Source organism: Xiphias gladius, chromosome 15 (assembly GCF_016859285.1).
Source record: "Xiphias gladius isolate SHS-SW01 ecotype Sanya breed wild chromosome 15, ASM1685928v1, whole genome shotgun sequence".
Taxonomy (NCBI): Eukaryota; Metazoa; Chordata; class Actinopteri; order Istiophoriformes; family Xiphiidae; genus Xiphias; species Xiphias gladius.
In genome coordinates this window covers 26,685,377-26,706,988 of record NC_053414.1, presented here as the reverse complement: position 1 = coordinate 26,706,988, position 21,612 = coordinate 26,685,377, and the positions used below count along the sequence as shown (strand labels likewise).

The 21,612-nt window shown below is 38.9% G+C and overlaps 1 protein-coding gene across 1 annotated transcript in view; it reads left to right on the top strand.

Annotated features, from left to right (window-relative positions):
- The window catches only part of dnah6 (dynein, axonemal, heavy chain 6), a 56,363-nt gene that overhangs the window by 22,960 nt on the left and 11,791 nt on the right, over positions 1-21,612 (top strand). Inside the window, exons 43-70 of the mRNA XM_040147215.1 lie at positions 563-710; positions 1,371-1,528; positions 3,255-3,386; positions 3,649-3,820; positions 4,966-5,112; positions 5,288-5,361; positions 5,483-5,637; positions 6,149-6,380; positions 6,486-6,638; positions 7,669-7,809; positions 8,496-8,738; positions 8,920-9,087; positions 9,241-9,476; positions 10,833-10,977; positions 11,170-11,286; positions 11,639-11,762; positions 12,056-12,252; positions 12,656-12,859; positions 13,464-13,589; positions 13,752-13,916; positions 14,563-14,630; positions 14,861-15,041; positions 15,307-15,486; positions 15,666-15,899; positions 18,018-18,153; positions 18,398-18,570; positions 19,013-19,203; positions 19,370-19,530. Of these exons, the coding sequence (XP_040003149.1) occupies positions 563-710; positions 1,371-1,528; positions 3,255-3,386; positions 3,649-3,820; positions 4,966-5,112; positions 5,288-5,361; positions 5,483-5,637; positions 6,149-6,380; positions 6,486-6,638; positions 7,669-7,809; positions 8,496-8,738; positions 8,920-9,087; positions 9,241-9,476; positions 10,833-10,977; positions 11,170-11,286; positions 11,639-11,762; positions 12,056-12,252; positions 12,656-12,859; positions 13,464-13,589; positions 13,752-13,916; positions 14,563-14,630; positions 14,861-15,041; positions 15,307-15,486; positions 15,666-15,899; positions 18,018-18,153; positions 18,398-18,570; positions 19,013-19,203; positions 19,370-19,530 (4,561 nt within the window). The remainder of the gene's footprint in view (positions 1-562; positions 711-1,370; positions 1,529-3,254; positions 3,387-3,648; positions 3,821-4,965; positions 5,113-5,287; positions 5,362-5,482; positions 5,638-6,148; positions 6,381-6,485; positions 6,639-7,668; positions 7,810-8,495; positions 8,739-8,919; positions 9,088-9,240; positions 9,477-10,832; positions 10,978-11,169; positions 11,287-11,638; positions 11,763-12,055; positions 12,253-12,655; positions 12,860-13,463; positions 13,590-13,751; positions 13,917-14,562; positions 14,631-14,860; positions 15,042-15,306; positions 15,487-15,665; positions 15,900-18,017; positions 18,154-18,397; positions 18,571-19,012; positions 19,204-19,369; positions 19,531-21,612) is intronic.

Below are 21,612 nucleotides of genomic sequence, written 5' to 3'. Positions count from 1 at the left end.
GATACCCAGAAACCCCATGCTTGTGTCCTTACACAAGGTTATTTATGCATATCTTCGCCCAAGCATGGTACAGCCAGTCTTTCTGTGAAACTTGCTGTCAAGTTAAAAAGTGGCTGGTGACTCCATGTGTATTAGAAGCAGCACCTGTTAGTCTACAGCCTCTCTAGGTCATCAGTAGAGGTCAGCAGCAACAGGGGCCATTGTACATATGGTCAATTTCCAATTTGGAAATTTGGAGAGAGAGATAGCAGGATATCATGAAAAAATTGAAAAAAAATTAAATGAATACTAAGAATACATACTAAATTCATAAACATAAACCTATCATAAAAATTGCAGCTATTCAGATAAACTTTAATACAAAAAAAATACAATAAATTTATAGGTTGGAAAGGTCAATGTAAAAATACATATTAAACACGCTAGTGACGAATGACTGTTAAGCTCAGGTGTCTTATTTTATTGTGAAAATGACAATTTTGGTGTTGCAATTCAGATAGTGAAGACTGTAAAACTTTGAGTCAGTGTTACTAAAGAATTTCTATGTGTCTATCCCTTGCAGTCTGTGGTGGCTCGGGGCCTTCTTAACAGTATCCAGGAAAAGGCAGGACACCTTCCTGTCTACATCAGCTTCTCTGCTCAGACCTCCTCCGCCTGCACGCAGGAGATCATTGAGTCCAAACTGGAGAAAAAGAGGAAAAACATCCTGGGTAGTAAAACAAGATTCTTAAGGACAATATACATGTACACCCAGTAATTTAAAGAACCATGCCTGGTTACTTATATGCTATATTACTGTTGACAATTTACATTATCTAGTTGACAGCAAAGACTCTTTTAAAAACTGCATATCCAGTCAACATCAGTGATGGCTGAATCAAACCCTTTTTTAAAGCTAAAAACTGTCATGTTCACATTACTCTTTCCATTGTGGCCATGTTTGTTTATTAAGCATTTTCTGGGTTGATCTTTCAGATAACATACTGTAGCTTATAAAGCTTTTTCTCTAGCAGGGCTCTCAAATCATTTTGGAGCTACATAAACACAACAACGAGGGGCTGTGACAGTATTGGCTCACAGCTGCATTACCCAGAGTCATTTACATGCTGCGATGTAGGAAGTTTGTCTAAAAACTTTTGTGCAGTAAGGTATATTAAATAAGCTAAAACATGCAAAAGTGGTAATGTCCCTGAAAGGCCTTAGTTCCTTTGTTCATCTAGCCATCGATTCATCAGGTCATGCAGTTGTCCTTCACTTTCCCACTTCGTCAGTCCATCTTCATATCAACCTTCTGGCCATCTGTCCATCTGACAGTTTTGCATCTGTTAACTATTTTCTCTTCTTCTCTTCATCTTTTTTCCTTCCCGTAGGTGCTCCTGGTAACAAGAAGTTAGTGGTCTTTGTGGATGACCTAAATATGCCAAAGCTGGACTGTTATGGCTCTCAGCCCCCTATAGAACTACTGCGTCAATTCCAAGATTTTTCTGGCTTCTATGACAGGAAAAAGTTCTTCTGGAAAGAGATCCAGGTATAATTTTACACAAAGAATCTGAGTTTATCTAGCATGGATCTATGATTATGTATGTTCAGTGAGCTTGTTATGGCTGCTTGAAGTTCCACAGAAGGCTATTTTTATAGTTTCCTATAGATGTGTTTGTCCCTTTTATTAATCGGCAAAAAGAGTAGTAAACACAGCCTTCAATAGTCATTTAGAACAGATGTCTTATACAGGCCATTTAAAACATTCCAACATTTTGAGAAATAGTCTTGCTTGCTGAGAATTAGCTCTCAGTTTTACAAAAAAGACAGATCTTCAGAGGAGCTGCACACAGTTACTGTAACCAGCTGTGCCAGACCAGCTCCAATCTGTTAATCGGCTAATTTCTTGTAAGCCTCAATGTCTTGTTTTTTACTTCTACATGTTAAACGCGTGTAGAAATAGGAGATACATCCTGCAAACAAGAAATGTTTTGCCTTACTGGAAAGCACCTTAGATAGAACAGTTTAGCTGTTTCTTCTGCTAAGCTATATACTGAACCATACAGAAGCTGTAGTTGACTCACAGAGATGAAATTGATATTATGGTACCTTTTTAATGGGTAGGATATGTTTAGGATTTGTTCTCTGTTCAGGTCTTCAGTTTTTGTTTTTACAGTCAGCATCAACTTAATTTAACTTATAGCTGGATTTTTAAGCCCATTTATGTAAGAAATCCATTCATCTTGTATGCCTGTGTGTGTTTGCATTTGTACGCATGTTAACGTTGTGGACCAATGTTTGTAGTCTGCATTTATAGAAAGTTTCCTGCATTAAATTGTGCTGTACAACCACACACACACACACACACACACACACACACACACACACACACACACACACACACACACACACACACATAGGACTGATTGGAATATAGACTGTATTTGATGTTTTATAATTAGGTTGAGTGTGTGTACTGAACATGTGTTTGTGTGCAGGTGTGTCCTTGTGATGTTGGAATAAACATAAGCAACAGATTAAGGAGAAACCATACCTGTGTATAGGATCAATCTTATGTGATAATGCATAGACAGACTGTCAAACACATACAAGTACATTTATGCAGCGTTATCAGTGTTTTAATTGGAGAAGAAATTGTTATCTTCAGGGGGTGGTATGTTTCTGTGATTTTCATCTGGAAGCAAAATTGAAGCAACCAGGTTATTATTTTTTTCATCATACTTGTTTTTCCATTCACCTTTACCTTACTGTGACGTCCTTTTTTAAATTTAAGTTTTAGTGCTGACATACCGTATATCACATCAGGATTTGATGTGTATTCCAAAGTTGAAAACCTGAGTGCTTCCAAAATCAGTGCAGTAAAAGACAGCTCCAGATGGAGCAAGTGTATTTTCTTGTACCACCTTCTGACCATTTCTGTACCTCCCTGTGATGTGCCATCCCACTCCTGCCACTCAAACAGTGAATCTGATTACTTTCACAGCCACCTCCCTCGGGAAAAATTGGATATTTAGACCTAATAGGTTTTTTTAATCTAAAGAAATGCCAATATAGTTTCTCAACTACCTCTGGTTTTCTAGATGATGGAATGACAGGCTTCAGAGCTGCAGTGATACTGTTATTGCCTACTGCTGGAGAACTTTGATGAACTTTCTTATAGGATCATGTTGTTCATATTTTCATTCCTTTTATCCTTTTTTTTAAATTTTGGCAATCCCTCCTACCTTTCTACTCTCCCTACCTCTTTCATACAGGAAATGACAATTGCAGCAGCGTGTGCTCCTCCAGGAGGGGGACGCAACCCTGTGACCCCCCGATTCATCCGCCACTTTAGCATGCTGTGTCTGCCCAAACCCTCAGAGCACAGCCTCAAACAGATCTTCAAAGTCAGGATATACACACACCCAAACACTCACATACAGCAGACATGCAACAATCAATCTACAGAAAATTAATGCTCTCAGTGAGTCGTCACATGTGCTTTTACAGCTTTTAAGTTCTATGATATCTTACTCTCCAGCTCTCTCACTCTTTCACATTTCTCCATTTCATCCCACTTCTTCAGTTTCCTTTAATCACACTTGATTCTTTCTTTCATGCTTGTTATAAACTCTCTGAACTCTCTCTTCCTTCCCAACCTTCCTCCAGGCCATCCTGAACGGTTTCCTCAGTGAGTTTTCCCAAGCAGTGAAGGACTGTGCTGGACAGATTGTGGATGCAGCTGTGGAGATTTACAACCGTTTGAGTGTGGATCTGCTGCCCACTCCAGCTAAGTCCCACTATGTCTTCAATCTCAGAGACCTCTCCAAGTGTGTCCAAGGTGAGACGTGCTCACATACTGTTTCTACTACAGACTCACACAGAGCTCATTGGACACCCAGGACTCTGCATAGAACAGCTTAAGTTAATTAGTTGTTACATCTGCTAACAACTAGCATCCCTGACCTACTTCAATTCCGGGACTGTCCGGTCAGAGATATTTGCATTCTGTTGAGTTTTTAAAAAGTAGTGGATGAAAAGGTAAACATAAATATGACAGAGATAAAGGACATTATACATTGAATTGAAAAACAGGAAAAACAGGCATACAGTATGTACATCCTCCCTTTTCCTCAACAGCACAAACTAAACTTTGGATTTGCTGAAAGAGACTGACAGATATAGAGAGTGCCTAAATCTTTGTACCATCATAGAATAGGACACAGCTCTGATTTATTTCTTCAAGCCATATTACCAACATTTATAAGCTCTGTCTCAGCCTCATGCTTCCAAATCATCTGCACCATCACACCCTCTGCCTCCTTTTGCTCCATCCCTCCCTTCTTTCAGCCAGCAGGCATCATCAGGGCACGAAGATGAACTGAAGTGACTTCAACCACTGTTTCCTCACAATACTTGTTCAACATAGGCAGAGTGCAAGAGTTTAGCAATATATACTACTTTTGGTGAGGGGTAATAAACCAGCACATACTCTTGCCATCTTCTGATATTGTTGACATCACATTGCCTCTCGCTGTGCAACTTTATCTTCTGTTGTGTTTGCATTCATATGTATTCATAACCATTATCTTTATATCGTGAACAGTAAAAACTTGATTTTTCAAAAACACTGATGAAAGTACTGTCTACATTCTCCATCAGGCCCCTTGTTTCACATTCTTAAACAGTCCCACATATATACAAAGACTCGCACTTCTAAATTTTCATCTTTAGATCTATATCATTTTTCTTTCCTTTATCATTTTATGTATCTTGTAGCTCTATGGGGTTTTTCACTGTTTTAAAAAATGTCTTAAGTTGCTATGCTTTTGTTTTTTTTTTCTTTCTCTTGTTTTGGTTTCTTTCAGATATTTTTCATGAGCGTTTTATTTTTCCCATTAGACCTAAGTAATATGCATATTTAATTAAAGTGAAAAAATCCAGCAATTCTCCTTTCCATACATATTTCTCTATCTTGATCTTCAGGCATATTGCAGTGTGAGCCAAGTCAAGTGAGAGATAAGAACCAGATCTTCCGTCTCTTCTGCCATGAGAGTCAGCGGGTTTTCCATGATCGACTCATCAACAACCAAGATAAGACCTATTTCAACACCATCGTCTGTGAGATGGCCAGTAAGAACTCTCACACAGATTGTTCTCATGGTTTACTTTGCTAAATACACAAACCGTTTGAATCCTGCACATATTAGACTGCTAAATGTCACTCTACCCACTTTCCACTTTTTTTTGTGTGTCTTTACCAGTTGAAGAATACCCCTCTTTTTGACCCTCTCTCTCTTTCTGCTAGGCAAATATTTTAGTATTACTTTGGAGCCCTCATACTTTGTGACTCAGCCAATCATATTTGGAGACTTCATAAAGGTCAGTTCTTCTTAAAGAAAGTACTTAATAAGTTCAAACAACATTTGATTTCTATATTACATTGAAAAACCTCACAACCTTTATTTATTCCTTCTGCCTTCCATCTCGTAAACCCTTATAGGTGGGTGCAGAGAAGGAAGATCGTCTCTATGAGGATCTGACAGATGTGAATAAGATTCAAATTGTCCTCCAGGACTACCTTGATGATTACAACATGACCTTTTCCAAGGAGACCAAGGTGGTTTTCTTCCGGGATGCCATTGAGCATGTCTCGAGGTGTGTACATGCAAACTTGGACCATTAAGTTTCCAGATTTTTTGTAAAGTGACTTCTTTTCTGCTGATTAACGGATTTTAGTTGCGGGTGGTATAAACTGCAAGACGAAAGGTATACTAAAGAAGTTACACTAGCGACCGGATGATATCTGGAAAATCCCTGCCCAAGAACTTTACATATACTATATTTTTGTGCAATAATAGTGTTAATCTCTATTGCATAAAATGGCAAATAAATCGCTGCTTATGATAAGGTGCCTCTTAAATGATGAGCTTTGACAGAATTAATTTGTTTATGTACACCAAGTCTTTGCATATATGATTATCAATAGTGATGTAGGAATATAACTCCACACAAATATGTTGTTTAGTAATAATAGTGAGTGTTGAGTAAGTAGAGCGAGACTGTCTTGCTCCAAGACATTCTGAAACAATGTACGCTCACATGGCGTGGGGCCTGTGACCTGTATATATTTTTATAACCTCAAGATTTCTTTGCTCTCATCTTCTAGGATTGCCCGTATGATTCGCCAGGAGAGAGGCAATGCCCTGCTAGTAGGAGTGGGAGGTACAGGCAAGCAGTCACTCACTCGGTTAGCAGCACACATGTGCGGGTACCGCTGTTTCGAGATTGAACTGAGTCGAGGCTACAACTATGACAGCTTCCATGAAGACCTGAGGAAGCTCTACAAGATGGCTGGTGTGGAGGGCAAAGATATGGTGTTCCTATTTACAGACACTCAGGTATGAAGGAAGGACTTGCCTGTTAAAAGAGTATACATTTTAATTTTTTTTCTTTTTACACATCCAAGTATAATTACTACTGTCCATTTTCTCTTGCCTTTGTAGATTGTGGTGGAGGAGTTTTTGGAGGACATCAACAACATGCTGAACTCTGGCGAGGTGCCTAACCTTTTTGAGAAAGATGAGCTGGAACAAGTATTGGCTGCCACCCGCCCCAAAGCCAAAGAGGCTGGAATCAGTGAGGAGAACAGGGATGAGGTACGCACAAACACAAACACATACAGTATTATAGAAAACCTTTATCATTTAGGCAATAAAAAATAAAGTTCCTTATATATCTATAACATGTGCAAACAAACGGATAAATTCAGATTGCCTGTAAGGATGATAAGAGTAAATGACTGAGTTTGAAAGTCGCCAAAGTTCACATGTCTGTCAGTGAGACTTCTTGTATGGTTAGATTCTTTTTTAGTAGTTTTTATTAATAGAATTTGTTCTATATTAACCACAAGTCTGAGACACAAACAATGACTACATAGTTAGCATCAAAATTTGTTATATAAACCGATTTCTACACAGTTGCAGGTGTAAATTATTTCATCTTAAGGATGAATTGATTCCAATGGACACCCAAAAGTATAGTTGTTTGCTGAAAGGTAAAACTTATTATGCACTTAAAGGGATAGTTTGACATTTGGTGAAATACGCGTATTTGCTTTCTCGCCAAAAGTTAGATGATATTATTGATCCCAGTGTCATTTGGTACAGAAGATGTGCAGCTACAGCCAGCAGGCAGTGAGCTTAGCTTTACAGAAAGACTGGGAGGACTTATCCCTGACTAGACCCACAACTGAAAGGGTCTGAGACCAATTTACTGTCACCAGTGGCAACACAAAGATTCCTTTCAGAAAGATTTGAATTAACCAGTCTAAAACAAAACCAGATATGCTCCTGTAATGTTTAGAATGTTCAATTGAAACAAGAGCTTATCAGCATAAAATATTGCAGTAAGATCTAAGAATAGTAAAAACAAAGACTGACCACTGCTAAAAGATAATTAATAATTTACATAACCTGTAAGAAACAACACACATACACACATTTATACACTTTCCACAATGTGTCAAAATAGCCATAGATTCTGGGCAAGAGCTGTCAGTGAAAGTCAGAGCCCTCAAGCATACTGTAAGAAAACATTAGCCTTTAATGTTATCTGCCGGCTGAGACCAAAACTCAGAATTACAGAATCTTCTCTGTGTTTTTTTTGTGTGTGTGGTCATGCCTTCAGGTGTTCCAGTATTTCATCTCTCGTGTAAGGGAGAAGCTGCACATTGTGCTGTGTATGAGTCCCGTGGGCGATGCCTTCAGGTCCCGCTGTCGCATGTTTCCTTCACTGGTCAACTGCTGCACCATTGACTGGTTTGTGCAGGTATGATGAGACAGCTCTTATACTACTCTGTTTGGTATTGGGTTTGAGAAACTGAAGATTATTATTACGTAATTATTATGGATAGAAAGATATAGAATATAAACACAATCATACTAACTGGTACACATGCACAAGCGCAAACATGTTGTAGGGATCACCTACGTGCATTGTGGACAAATGACACTCCTAGTCTTGAATAGGTCCATAACACCCTTCTTCTGTCAATCTATGTAACATTCCCACCATGCTGCTGGTCCTGGCAGCTATTCCCAAAATGTGATTTCTTCTCCGCGCTGACATAAATTTCCAGCCCCTTCATTTTGTTTATTGTATTTTTCTGATTTTACAAATGTCTTCTCTCTCATCCACCATTCTCTTCACCTGTGTTGTTGTTTAGAATAGTAGTGCATTATTGCTTTCATTTTATATTATTATATTTGTACTTTGGGATCATATTGAGTTTTCTTTTAACTCTGTTGTGAAGGCTTGGAATTACGTCTTTATTGAATTTCTCTATTATTGCGGATATTTCTATATTATTTTGTACATTTTATTATACCTTTCTATAGCTGTTCTGTTGAATCACTGTTCAAACAAGAGCTAAAAGCCAAAGCTACATTCCCTTGCTCTTGCTGCCAACCTTATCTCACCTTGTACTCTCTTCCCTTTTACCTTCTGGTGCCCAGTGGCCTCGTGAGGCGCTGCTGTCTGTCTCTCAGGCCTTCTTCCAGAATGTGGACTTTGGCAGTGAGGAGCTGAAGCAGAGCTTCTCAGCCATGTGCGTGGAGATACATGTTAGTGTCACTGACATGGCTGAGCGCTTCTACTCAGAGCTGAGACGCCGATACTACACCACACCTACCTCCTACCTAGAGCTCATCAACCTCTACCTGGGCATGCTCGAGGAGAAGAGACAGCAGTTAGTGCTCGTATGTTTAACAGTCAAAATGCATGACCTTTTATCAATGCAAGTCATTAGTTGTCAGTTGTGGTTGAAAGATCTTATCAGTAATTTGCTCTGTAATCAGCTTCTTTGCGGCCATGGCTAAGACTTCAACTTGCAGGCATACTATGCATAATACATATGTTTGTGGGGGTGTTCATGAATAGGCCAGGGATCGGGTGAAGAACGGTCTTACCAAACTGCTGGAGACCAATGAGCTGGTGGACAAAATGAAAGTGGACCTGTCTGCTCTGGAGCCAGTTTTGAAACAAAAGTCCATTGATGTTGATGCCCTCATGGAGAAGTTGGCTGTCGACCAGGAGAGCGCTGATGAGGTCTGTGTGTGTGAGAGAGAGAGAAACATAGGGTAGTATTATTACAAAACTTTGAAAGATAAAATTATATAAAAGGCTGAAAAAGCATGATACCCCTTTGTCATTTATTTAGTGTTTGTGTATGTGGAATACAAAAATATATCCTTGCCCCAGGTGCGTAAAGTAGTGAAAGATGATGAGGCTTTAGCCAAGGTCAAAGCTGAAGACACCCAGGCCATAGCTGATGATGCCCAGAGGGACCTGGATGAGGCTCTGCCAGCCCTGGAGGGTGCCAATCAAGCTCTTAATTCTCTCGACAAAGCTGACATCTCTGAGATCAAGGTGTTTACCAAACCCCCAGACCTAGTCATGACTGTCATGGAGGCTGTCTGCATCCTGCTCAACTGCAAGTCAGTATGCTTCTCTCTTTCTCTAAAAAAACAAGACTTTCCTTCCTCAAAGATTTTTGATTAAAGTTGTATGTCTGCCTCTGTTAGTTTCCTTCTTTACAAACTCACAACTCACTACTTATGTCACATCCTAATATTCTATTACAGAAGGAAATATAACAAATTAGGGATGGCAGGTGCAGGAGGACATACCAGAAAATAAGGGCTTGGCGAAATATAATTAACCTCTATGTGAGGAGAGTGTTTCATTCTCTCAGCACTATTGAATTAATTCAACACAATAGCAAATGGTCATCTGTAGACATTCTGTCAGATCAAAAATAAAATACCAGTGCATACCCAAGGTAATAGGATAAGTGAATACAAAAAAGAAAGAATATCAAACAGGAAAATGTATTCGTGGCTCTGTCCCAAAGATGATACTCATCAGGCATCCTGAACTCATTCCATTTACTATGATAATCCATCATCCTAATCACTATTATCAGTGTAGCCATCTTCATTATTTTAGATGAAGGCGGTTGATAATGATTACATTGATATCTTCAGCATCATTAGTATCAACATCATTTCAGTCATTTAAAAATGATCGTCATTAGAATCATAATCTTCTCTGTTGTTTTGCAATGTCTCTGCGAAATGTATGAGATTTGGACCTATTTTTTAATCCCATATATTTTTTTAGTCAGCATTCGGGGATTACCCTAACATCTCATGACTCGGCACTTATCCCTCTGTAAAGCATTAAATGTCATCAGTCATTAAACTTCTGCGTTGCTGTATATAATTCAGTCCTGCCCAATTTACTATCTACTTTAACCCTTTACCACTCACTGTTCCGCCCATAGCATACTGAAACTATGTAGAACTTTCACTTTCTGTTAATATGTAAAGTTACATTAAAGTTATTAAATATTAAAAATATTAAAATTACATTTATATGAATGTGTAATATATCTATTGGTAGCTTATACTATTGTCGTTTGCTTCTTCTTTCTTATGTTAGGATGTGTGTCTTATTGTTGAATTGTGTTATGTGATTTTTAACCATTATGGGTATCTCAAATTGGAGTCCCGACATTATATTTCCGTTATTATGACTTGAAGTACTTTACATTATTCTGTGCCTGTAAGTACTGTTTCATTCTTATATCATTGCTAGCAATTAACAATTCCAGGCAGGGTTTGCTAACTCACCCTGTATGCACCATGTATAACAACCTGCCAGACTCAAACTGAAAATCAGCATACATAACATTTTTTTAAATAATTATTATGTCCCCATATAAATGAAGGTATTATCCTAGTTTCCTTTTTTTTTAAAAACTCCTTTCTTACATGCCCTTTTCCTTACAGACCAGACTGGCCCAGTGCCAAGCAATTACTGGGAGATGCTAATTTCCTCAGGCGTCTGATGGACTATGAGAAAGACAATATCAAGCCTCAGATTTTGCTGAAACTGCAAAAATACATCAATAACCCTGACTTCATTCCTGAGAAGGTGTGTTTGGATTTCATGTCAAAAACGCTGATATTTTGGAGTAGGGCTCAGAGTTTTGATTATGGCATTATGGTCATACACATGCTATTGAAATAAGCTATAGCCAGATAACCTGGCTATAAATTATGGAACAAAATACAGTACGTTTCAGTAGGTGTTGCTTGGTGTAATTACTTGTATTGCTTCTTTTAGGTGGAGAAGGTATCCAGAGCCTGCAGATCCATGTGCATGTGGGTCAGAGCCCTGGATCTTTACGCCAGAGTTCTCAAAGAAGTCGGCCCCAAGAGAGAAAAACTGGTCAAGGCGCAGGTCAGTAATGTAGGATGCAGTTTATTAACAGTTGATTATACAGTAATCAGTATATACAGTACATTTATAAATTAGTTCTATGGGTATTGTTTTATACAGTATATCGATGCTTTAAAATCTCACTGCTGCCTATTTCTTTTTGAAATCTATTACAATCAAGGCATTCATCCACTACATACCAATCCATTCTTTATTCTGTAAATCTCACCCAGGATTGCCCCAACTAATCCATATACATTAGATTTACAGCAATGATGAGAGTGAAAATGAAAAAAATGCCCAAATATTGCCTAAATGTTTTATTAATGGTATTTCCCTCTGTCTTTTTCTCCTTGTATCCCAATCCATACAGGAGGAGCTGGATATGACCATGGCAACCCTGAGAGAGAAGCAACAAAGGCTCCAGGAGGTGGAGAACCAGATCAAGGTCCTACAGGAGCAGTTTGACAGTAGCTTAGATGAGAAGGAGGATTTGGGTGAGGGCTGCACCCGTTATATGTTACCACATAAAACTCTACCTGGGTCTTAAACTGCCCATCTAATGTATAGTTTATGCAAATTTATTCCTGTTGTGTGGAAATCTTTAGAAACGGAGCATATTCCACCAGGAAGTCCACTGTTGTATGTCAACTATCTCTTTCATTGTTCTAGGAGGTTTCATTACCCATTGAAATTGAGTAAGAAAAACAAATCTGCTAGCATTTACCTAGTTACCTGCTAATATTCTTTTTTGTTTCTTTGTCTTTATGACCATTTTCCTTCCTCAAAGTTAACACCATGGCTCTGACACAGGCCCGGTTGACCAGGGCAGGGAAGCTAACCTCTGCTCTAGGTGATGAGCAAGTACGCTGGGAGGAAAGTGTTGGCCTGTTCGAGCAAGAGATCATCAACGTTGTGGGAAATGTCTTCATTGCAGCCGCTTGTGTGGCCTACTACGGAGCATTCACTTCCCACTTTAGACAGCTGGTAGGTACAGTGTACTGTGGTGCAGTTCCTAGCATTTAGGGCTAGCATGGTGTACAGTGTAGATAACTGATGGGTCCAGTATGAGCATTCTGTAGAGTCTCACACCTCACTGCAATACAGTGCACTCCATAAGAAATGAACTGGGCCCAATTGCCTAGTTATTGTACTTGTACCTCTTATGTGAGATGCAGTTCCCATTAGAGTAATGAGTAAGTCTTTGTGTACATTATTAAAAAACAGAAGTAAAGTGATTAAAAATGTATTATAAGGGAAAAGGGAAAAATAGGAAGTTTACGGAAACCACGAGGTTTAAAAATGACCTACAATCATCTTATAAGCAAAACAAAAAACAACTGAAGTAAAAATGTATGCACTTATATGTGTGTATGCTCACTTTCCCCAGCTTATTGACCAGTGGATAATACAGTGCCAGGAGCTGAACATCCCTATCAGTTCCAGCTTCAGCCTCATCAACATTCTGGGTGACCCATTTGTCATCCGCCAGTGGAACACAGAAGGGCTGCCTCGTGACAACATCTCTACAGAGAACGGGATCCTGGTGACCGGGGGCCGCCGCTGGCCACTTATGATTGACCCACAGGATCAGGTGAACTAGAAACTAGGATCACGGCAGCTCTCATTCATTGCCATTTTATTTAACCCAAAGTTTCACACATTCAGTTATATTAGGGACATGTTAATGTATACACACTGGGTTATATAGCGTAAAGTAAACAATATTTTTACTCCTCAAATTTCTTGTCTCAGAACTTCTTTGGGATTTAATTTGTTTTAAAACAGTGGGTACATGGCTGCAGTACCACCTCAAAGAACCGAAACCTCTCAAAATAGAACTTCCTGTCAGACACGGTCAGAGACAAAGTCACAGACAGGCCCCTGCCCCAGGAGACACACACAAAATGCTTCCTCCCATAGAAAGGGCACAAACCAGCTCACTTAGACTTACAACGTGCACAGGATGGAAATATTGTCACAGCTATATTTTTTTAGGCCTTCATGTAGCTCTCTGATCTTTGTCCTGACCAATGACAAGTCTAATCTTCTCTTCTGTCATATTTGAGTGTTTTTTCTCTTCCATCCCTGTAACTCCACTGTTCTCCGTCACTGTCTTTTTCATTTTTACAATACACAAAATATGTAAAGGCCATCTTTTCATCACATTAGATAAAGGTTATTACTTCCACCCTCAGGCCAACCGATGGATCCGCTCCAAGGAGGCCAAGCATGGTCTAAAGGTGATCAAGCTGACGGACCCAAGTTTTCTTCGTACCTTAGAGAATGCCATTCGCATGGGCATGCCTGTACTACTAGAGGAGGTAGGAAAACACTACCAATGTCATGGTTAAACATGCTCGATCATAAAAAGGGCATTTTATGGTAAAATATAGTTTCATAATAATAATTTAAATTTAATTTATAAGACCTATATTGGACAGTGGGTGTGCATATTCTTGTATTCCTGTACTGTGTGTGGATAGTTAAAGGAGACCCTAGATCCAGTGCTGGAGCCCATCCTGCTGAAGCAGACGTTTGTGGCCGGTGGACGAACATTGATCCGACTCGGAGACTCAGATATTGACTATGACAAAAACTTCAGGTTCTATATGACCACGAAGATGGCCAACCCCCACTACCTACCAGAGGTAAGGACAACACACACACTCCTTTAAATCTGCAGATTAGGTTCAACAGGCTTAAGCAATTGGGCCTCTGATGCAGGTCACTATGGAGGGTTGAGAAAAAAGTACACGTTTTGTGGAACAACAAAAAATAAGAACGTTTATATCCTTGTGCTGTGGTAGCACAGGGCCTGCTGGATACACTTAGTGTTTGGCTTGCTGAAATGGAATCAGCTATGGTCAGTTTGCAGGAAATATTAAACGATGTAGTCACCTGCCAGAGCTTTCCTGCTGTAAAGTTCCCTTTTATTCTCCACCAGCCCAGGAGAGCAGCAACACCCTGTGAATATAAGCTTTTACTTCAGTCTGAATTCAAACCAGCAGTGCATGAAGGCAGTAGCAGACAGTATTAAAGCATTTGACAGTTATCCATAAAGCTTTTATGTTGGATATCAACTGTCAAATGCACATGGCAGTTAAAATCCCACATGGTAGTTAAAATCATTTTGAGAATGAATAAGTGTTTAGTGCACATGTTGAACTGTAGCTGTGTGAATGAATAATGATGGCTGTCTCTCATAACGGAAATGCATTCTGTTTATCTTTGACAGTTTCACTTGGTGTTGTTCAGTTTAATGTGTTGTATGTGTGGGTTTCTGTTCCCATTCAGGTTTGTATCAAAGTTACAATCATCAATTTCACTGTGACCAAGTCTGGCTTGGAGGACCAACTGCTTAGGTACATAGACACACATGGAAAACAGATAATGCATCCCATCCAAACCATGTGTTTCACATTTACAAACCTCTATATAACTCTTTGTATACCTCAGTAAGACCATTTGCACTTGTACTTTGACCATGATTTCAGCCTTTTTTAGCAGGTGATATTTGTATGTGGTTTATTTTCTTCCCCCCACAACCTTTTCTCCTCCCCGATCTTCCTACAACCCTTCTTACTCTCTTCAGTGATGTGGTACGTCTGGAGAGTCCACATCTTGAGCAACAGAGGAATGAGCTGATTGTGCGCATCAACGCCGATCGCAATCAGCTGAAAGATATCGAAGACCGCATCCTTAAGCTTCTCTTCACCTCTGAGGGGAATATACTAGATAATGAAGAGCTTGTTCAGACTCTCCAGGAGTCAAAGGTAAGACTGAGGTAAACGCAAAGGAAATGTGGATGCTTGTCTTGTTGTGTACTATTAAGACTAAGAATTTGACATATGTTACGTAACATATGTTAACATATGATATCATCTACAAAGATAATTTTCCACTTTTGTTTGGAATTTTCCTTGTTATTCTCCTATTGTCCTGTTTTTTTTTTTTTGCATACTTTCCTTTCCCACATCTGCTTGCTGTTCCTCTCTAATTTTCTTTGATATTTTCCTTTCTGTTTTCACCATACCTCAGGTGACATCTGAGGCCATAAAGCACCGTCTGGAGGAGGCAGAGGCTACTGAACTGATGATCAACTCTGCAAGGGAGCGTTACCGACCCGTGGCCACCCGAGGCTCTGTCTTGTACTTTGTCATCGCCAGTCTCTCTGAGATCGATCCTATGTACCAATTCTCCCTCAAGTACTTCAAACAGGTGAGAGAGAGCAACCAGGCTTTATTTTACACTCCACAGACAAATCTCCATCTGAGTTTTTTAAGCTTTTTACAGGAACAAATTTTGAAAAGGCTTCACGCACCAACGTAACATAATTATCTTCTTCATGTTAAATATCTCTCTATCCCATTCCTGTTTCTTTCTTTCTTAATTGCTAGTTATTTAACTCCACCATTGACATGTCAGAGAAAAGCAGTGTGTTAGAAGAGCGTCTCCAGATCCTGCTGGACCAGATCTTGCTTAACTCTTACATCAATGTGTCCCGGGGCCTCTTTGAGCAGCACAAGCTCATCTACAGCTTCATGTTGTGTGTAGAGATCATGAGGCAGCGTGGCGAAATTTCCGATGGGGAATGGCGGCATTTCCTAAGAGGAGCTGCTTCCTTGGAAAAGGTGAGTTGTGAAATCAAGTCAAAAACTTTGGTCTGATAAATTGCTGTTGTCACATGAAAATATATCTAATGAAGGGAGGGGTCACATTTTTGCATCACTTTCGGTTTTTTACTAAGGTGAGGATGAATTTGTCACACATAAATATGTTCATAAATAATGAAAACATCAACAAAAGTCTCTGGAAAATTTCCATCTCTGGAAAAAAAGTCCAGTCAACACCCTAACAGTTACTTATTTCTGTTACAAGCAACCAAGTAGTGTCAGCGACAATTCTTGCCCCAGGTGAACATAGCATAAAATCCCATTTGTTCCCGTGTCTTTTCAAAATGACATTAGTTGTAGAGCACAATACCCACTATGCATGATAGTGTATATCACTGTCATCATAATAATAAACGGATGTTGTCTGTCACAAGCAATGTGGTCCTGATGTAAATATTGCAGTGAAAAGTTTTTTCTGGATTTTCTTACTTAAGTCCCTACCATTTTATGATTGAGTGACTTAAATTCTGCTTGGGGTAGGTGTAAAATTTCAGTTATATCTTAACTCTACAGTACATTGTAGCTAACTTGTAATGTGAATTCAGTTTGTACTAAGTTTAACCTAACTCCACCACATTAATTGTTTGGTTGCAACATGCTTAAGAGTTATTGAGCTGAATAGCTGAGTTACATCCGTTGAGCTATTCAGAGTTTGAATATACCAGAATGGCCAACTGTTAGTAAAGAGATTTGACTACTGACGCCAGAATAAATCATATGAAACAAGTCATATGAAGCTTAATTGCCTGCAGGAGTAGGGAGATAACAGCCCATTTTTAACTGTGTCACGAGCTCTAAATGAAAAAAAAAAAACAATGATTTTTTTTCCCATCTTTTTTTGCTTCCAGGTATGCTAATAATTAATATAAAATAGAGACGTTTTTTACAGTTTGACGGCTGTATCGTCTTGAATACAGGTAAAGACGGTGCTGTTTTATTTTCCCCTTCGATAATCCACCCAGGTTGGCCTGTAGGCAGTATATTCATTCACTCCCCCTCTTATGATGGGATTGAGTTGATGTAGAAAAAAAGTCCTTTGTCACAAAGTGACAGTCAGGCTGTCGCTCTCTCTTGGCCAAGTTGTTGCTGAGGAACTGAGACTGATGGAAACACAGGCAGTGGGAGAGAGACAAAAGAACATATGAGAGGTTCCTGTGTAGAGGTTGACAAAATAAATATTTCTGTGAATGAGAGATAAAAAAATGGAGTTTATCTCTGTTTCTCAGCTGTCCATATAACCTGCGTGTAGCATGGTAATAGGCCTTGAGCAATCAAAACAAAAGTCTCAGTACCTCAAGTCAGACATACAATAAGGTCCTTCTGGACACCTTCAGTGGGGCTAAATGAGTTAATATGAACCCCTAAGACTCTTGTTGACCTGAGAATATCCCAACTTGCATATATTACAATGGTTTTCTGTGATTGATTGCCTTTTCTTTCTCTCTCTATACTATATTTCTCTATAATTCTTATCTTCTCTCCCAAACACCAGTGGGGCAGAAGGTCTGCAGCTGAGGCACCGCCGGTTTGGGCAATAAAAAAGGGGAAAGTTCGAGTAGAGCAATGGATAAAAGGACCTTTGAGATTTAGCTCTGGTTTTATTGATGAGTTGAGATGGTTTTTTGATCACAATACAGATCAGTCAGTGCCATCCAGGGTTATATTCATGTTTTCACCCACCATTTGTCCTTCATTTATATGGCATTAGTTAGGCTGCAGGTGCTGCCCATCAGCCGTTGTGATCCTCATGCTAATGCTGTCCTTACTTTCTTCTCCTTCACCTCTGTGTTACTGTCTCCTGTCTTTTGCATCAAAGCTTCAGTACATCCATCATTAATGCTTCTCTTGCTATTTTTTGAGTGGCTTTCAAATTTGTGTTTAGATATCCATGCCACCTTCACTCATCTGTAATGTCTACCGACCTTAGATGGTTTGAATCATATTTTCCTTACACTTTTATTGAAATCCTTATATTCTTCTTTACTGCCTCTCTACTCAAGGTCTGTCCTCCATCTTTTTCCAATCTCTGTCCTTTATTGTTGTAATCATCTCCTTTTGTATTTCCCCATCTTCCAGGACTATGCAGAACGGCCAGATGTGCCATGGCTAAGTGATTTTTACTGGCAGACATGTTGTGAGCTGGAGGGCACACTGCCCTGCTTCAAGGGCATTTCCAAGGAAATCACCAGAACCCATATCCACATCAAGCTGGGTAACTCACCCCCATAGTTATCGTGGCTGATACAGCAACAATCAGTATATTTAGTGCATGGTGCTTCTGCTAAATATAAGAAGTACAAGGTTTGACCTAGATAAGAAAAATAGTTTTTTTAATGTTACTTTTACCCTTCCTTTACCACATAGTGTACAAATCTGTATGTACCCTACTACAGAGGTCTTAAAAATTCACTCATAAAGATTTGTGTAGCATTAAATGACAGTTGCCTCTCCTGTAGGACGGTTTCAAGCATCTATTAATCCAGCTACCTGGGAGAACTATGTGTCAGAGTTGCCTCCTCTTGAGGAGTCCAAAGAGGTGAAGAAAGGTAGCGGCATCAGAGGTTACTGGAATGAGAGATTGGGGGCCTTCCAGAAGCTAGTCCTTATCAAAAGCTTCCTGGAAGAGAAGGTGAGTCTAAATGAAGTCTATAGAAAGATACAGTATTTATTAAGGTTGTGGAGATTGTTTGTTCCCAGATTTACAGGATCACAGGAAGAGTTTCAAATGAGAATAACTGTGGTCAATATGAGTTGTTTTTTTTTATTTTTAAACCCAGCAAAGATTTTGGTAATTGTACAAATTTACATTTATGCTGGCTAGCAGCCCTCAGCAAGACCCTGCCAAAACATTCCGCCAAACTTCCAGTCTCTGAAGTGTTGTTCTGTCCACTTTCGATAAAAACTACCTTTTTACCTATTGCATTTTATTTCTATTTATGTCCCCCATGTCAAATTCTTTTTTTATGTCTAATCCTTTTATTACTTGATTTTCTTACATTGCTGCTGACTCTTTACCATTTTCTTTGTCATACTCTCTTTGTTATATTGTACTTCCTTCCACTCCTTTCCAGGTGGTGTTTGCAGCAACAGAGTTTGTGATTGTCAGCCTGGGGAAGCAGTTTGTGGAAAACCCTCCAGTTGACCTGGGTAACCTTTACAACAATATGTCCCCCACCACCCCTCTGGTCTTCATTCTCAGCACGGGATCTGACCCCATGGGTGCCTTCCAACGTTTTGCAAAAGAGAGAGGATGTCTCGACAGGTAAAAGCACTGTTTGACAAATTAGAAACATAAAAGATGATTTATACTGATTATAATACCACATGATGATCATTTAAATATATATATCATATTTATTATAATAATCTGTATATACAGTTGTGTTTAGGTAAGCTCAGGGGCATTTCCATCTCTCTGTCTCTCTCAGAGTTGAGTCCATCTCATTGGGTCAAGGCCAGGGGCCTATAGCTGAGAAGATGATCCATGCAGCACTGAGGAGTGGCAGCTGGGTCTTTCTGCAGAACTGCCATCTGGCTGTCTCATGGATGTTAGCCATGGAGGAGCTCATCAAGACCTTCACTGAGCCTGGTATAGTAACGTTAGCATAGAAACACTTACACTTAACTACATGCATGATTACACAAGAGCTGATCATTATGACATCAGTTTCAGATGTGGCTACTGTCCCAATTGTCATCATATTTTGTACTGTTGCTCCAGAAAATAAGATTGAAAGATTGATCCATTTTAGTTTTTTTGAATTTCAATGCAAACTTAATGGCATATGATGAATTAATTGCTAAAAAATATGTAATTTAGCAGGAAAAGAGTAACATTTTTAAATATAACAATAAACGAGAAGCAAAATTACACTGGAGCTTCAAAATGAAAGGCTACAGCTACCAGATCCAGGCTACAACTTTAAAGGTACATGTTAATGAAGCTAAAACGTGATCACACTAGTGGTTTAATTATCAATAACATTACCTAATTGCAAAATTAGAAGTAAGTTAATCTTGTTAATTTTTAGGACTTTTTTATAGTACTGAACAGGCTGATTTTAATTATACAACAGGCTTCCCCAGTTTTATATTCTTAAATATAAAAAAATATATTCTAAATATTCTAATTTTCTTTGATTATGTGATACATTTACAAAATTAAATTCAATATCGCTACTATTGGACTTCAGTATGGGGCAAATAATTTTTTTTTATAACTTAAAGTTTATTGAATTTCAAATTTTCAACAGCACAAAACCATATCATAGAAAACCCAACAACACAATCCCCAAACAACACCAGATAGAAGAAAGCAAAATAATATTAAAATAGAATTAAGTTAAAGTTAAATCAAACTAAAAGTGTTACCATGACAAGTGTCTCTGCATGTTTGCAAACAAACATATATCATTATAAGCACACCATATATTTTTATGAGCCTGGCACTTAACATCACTCAACCTAATGATCAGAAAGGTGTGTTCACTGGTTCCCCTGTAATGTATGAAACCGCAGAAACATTATCCATTTATTACTGTATTTCTCTATGTCATTTATTAGGCTATAGGATATTCTCTCAAAAGCCACCACCTTGCCCAGTTTTGAGATCCACTCATGGAATAATGGGCCTTCTACAGCTTTCCACTTTCTCATTATTATCTGTTTACCAATCATAATACTTGTCTGAATCAAATTTGCTAGGGATTTTACAATATGGTCAATGGTCAATTATGTTTTATGTATACACCAGGACAAAACTCTTAATCTACCCTCACGATCTCTGTGATGTACTAATGGACTGTGGTCCACAAGGTCTGTACCTTTGAGCGTGATCATGGTTCATGGACATCTCTAACAGTATGGTGTCTTTTTTAAACCCAGTCTGAATAGCCTGCAAGGATATCAGTAAAATTGATGGAAGATTTTAAATTGTATTAACCTTATTCTGATATCTCTTAGAAACCTGTTTCATAATCCCAATAATTTTGTCCCACTCATCTTCTTCAAAGATGTTGGCCATATCCCTTTCCCACAGTATTTTCAGAGCTGTGCTGGTCTGTAACCAGATCTGTTTATAAGGATAGAATAAGACTGGGAAGCCCCGAGTCCTGTCTCGCAAAATCTCCTTAATGAGGTCCAAGCCCTGGGGAGGACTATGTGTAAATCTAAAAGTACTGACAAGGAGAGGTCTCCGTTGGAGATATCTCCAAAATTGATTATTCGCTAAATTGAGCTGCTCAACAAGATTGTCAAATGATTTAAGTACACCCTCTTCATAAAGGTCACCCAAAGTATGAACACCCTTATTCACCCGCTCCCTCCATATAAGTGGGGATTTGCCAGCAAGGAGTTTAGGGTTGTCCCATATACCAGAAGAAGACTTAAGTATGGGTTGATTTGGAATATACAATACACTTTCCTCTAGATTCCCTGTAAATGAGAGTTGATGGGGCGGGCATTTGGTGGCATTTTGGCAGATAAGAATAATAATGGGGGTAAGGAGGTGCAAACTGACTGTTCTAATGGATACCACAGGGGAAGAGGGGGATGAATGTTTAACTTAAGTTAACTTAAGTATTTTCCCAAATTGTGCCATTGTAGTTAAATCTACATGGCATGCATGGGAGACTTTCTAGTGCTTTTAGAGTGTAATTACACAAAAAAAAGC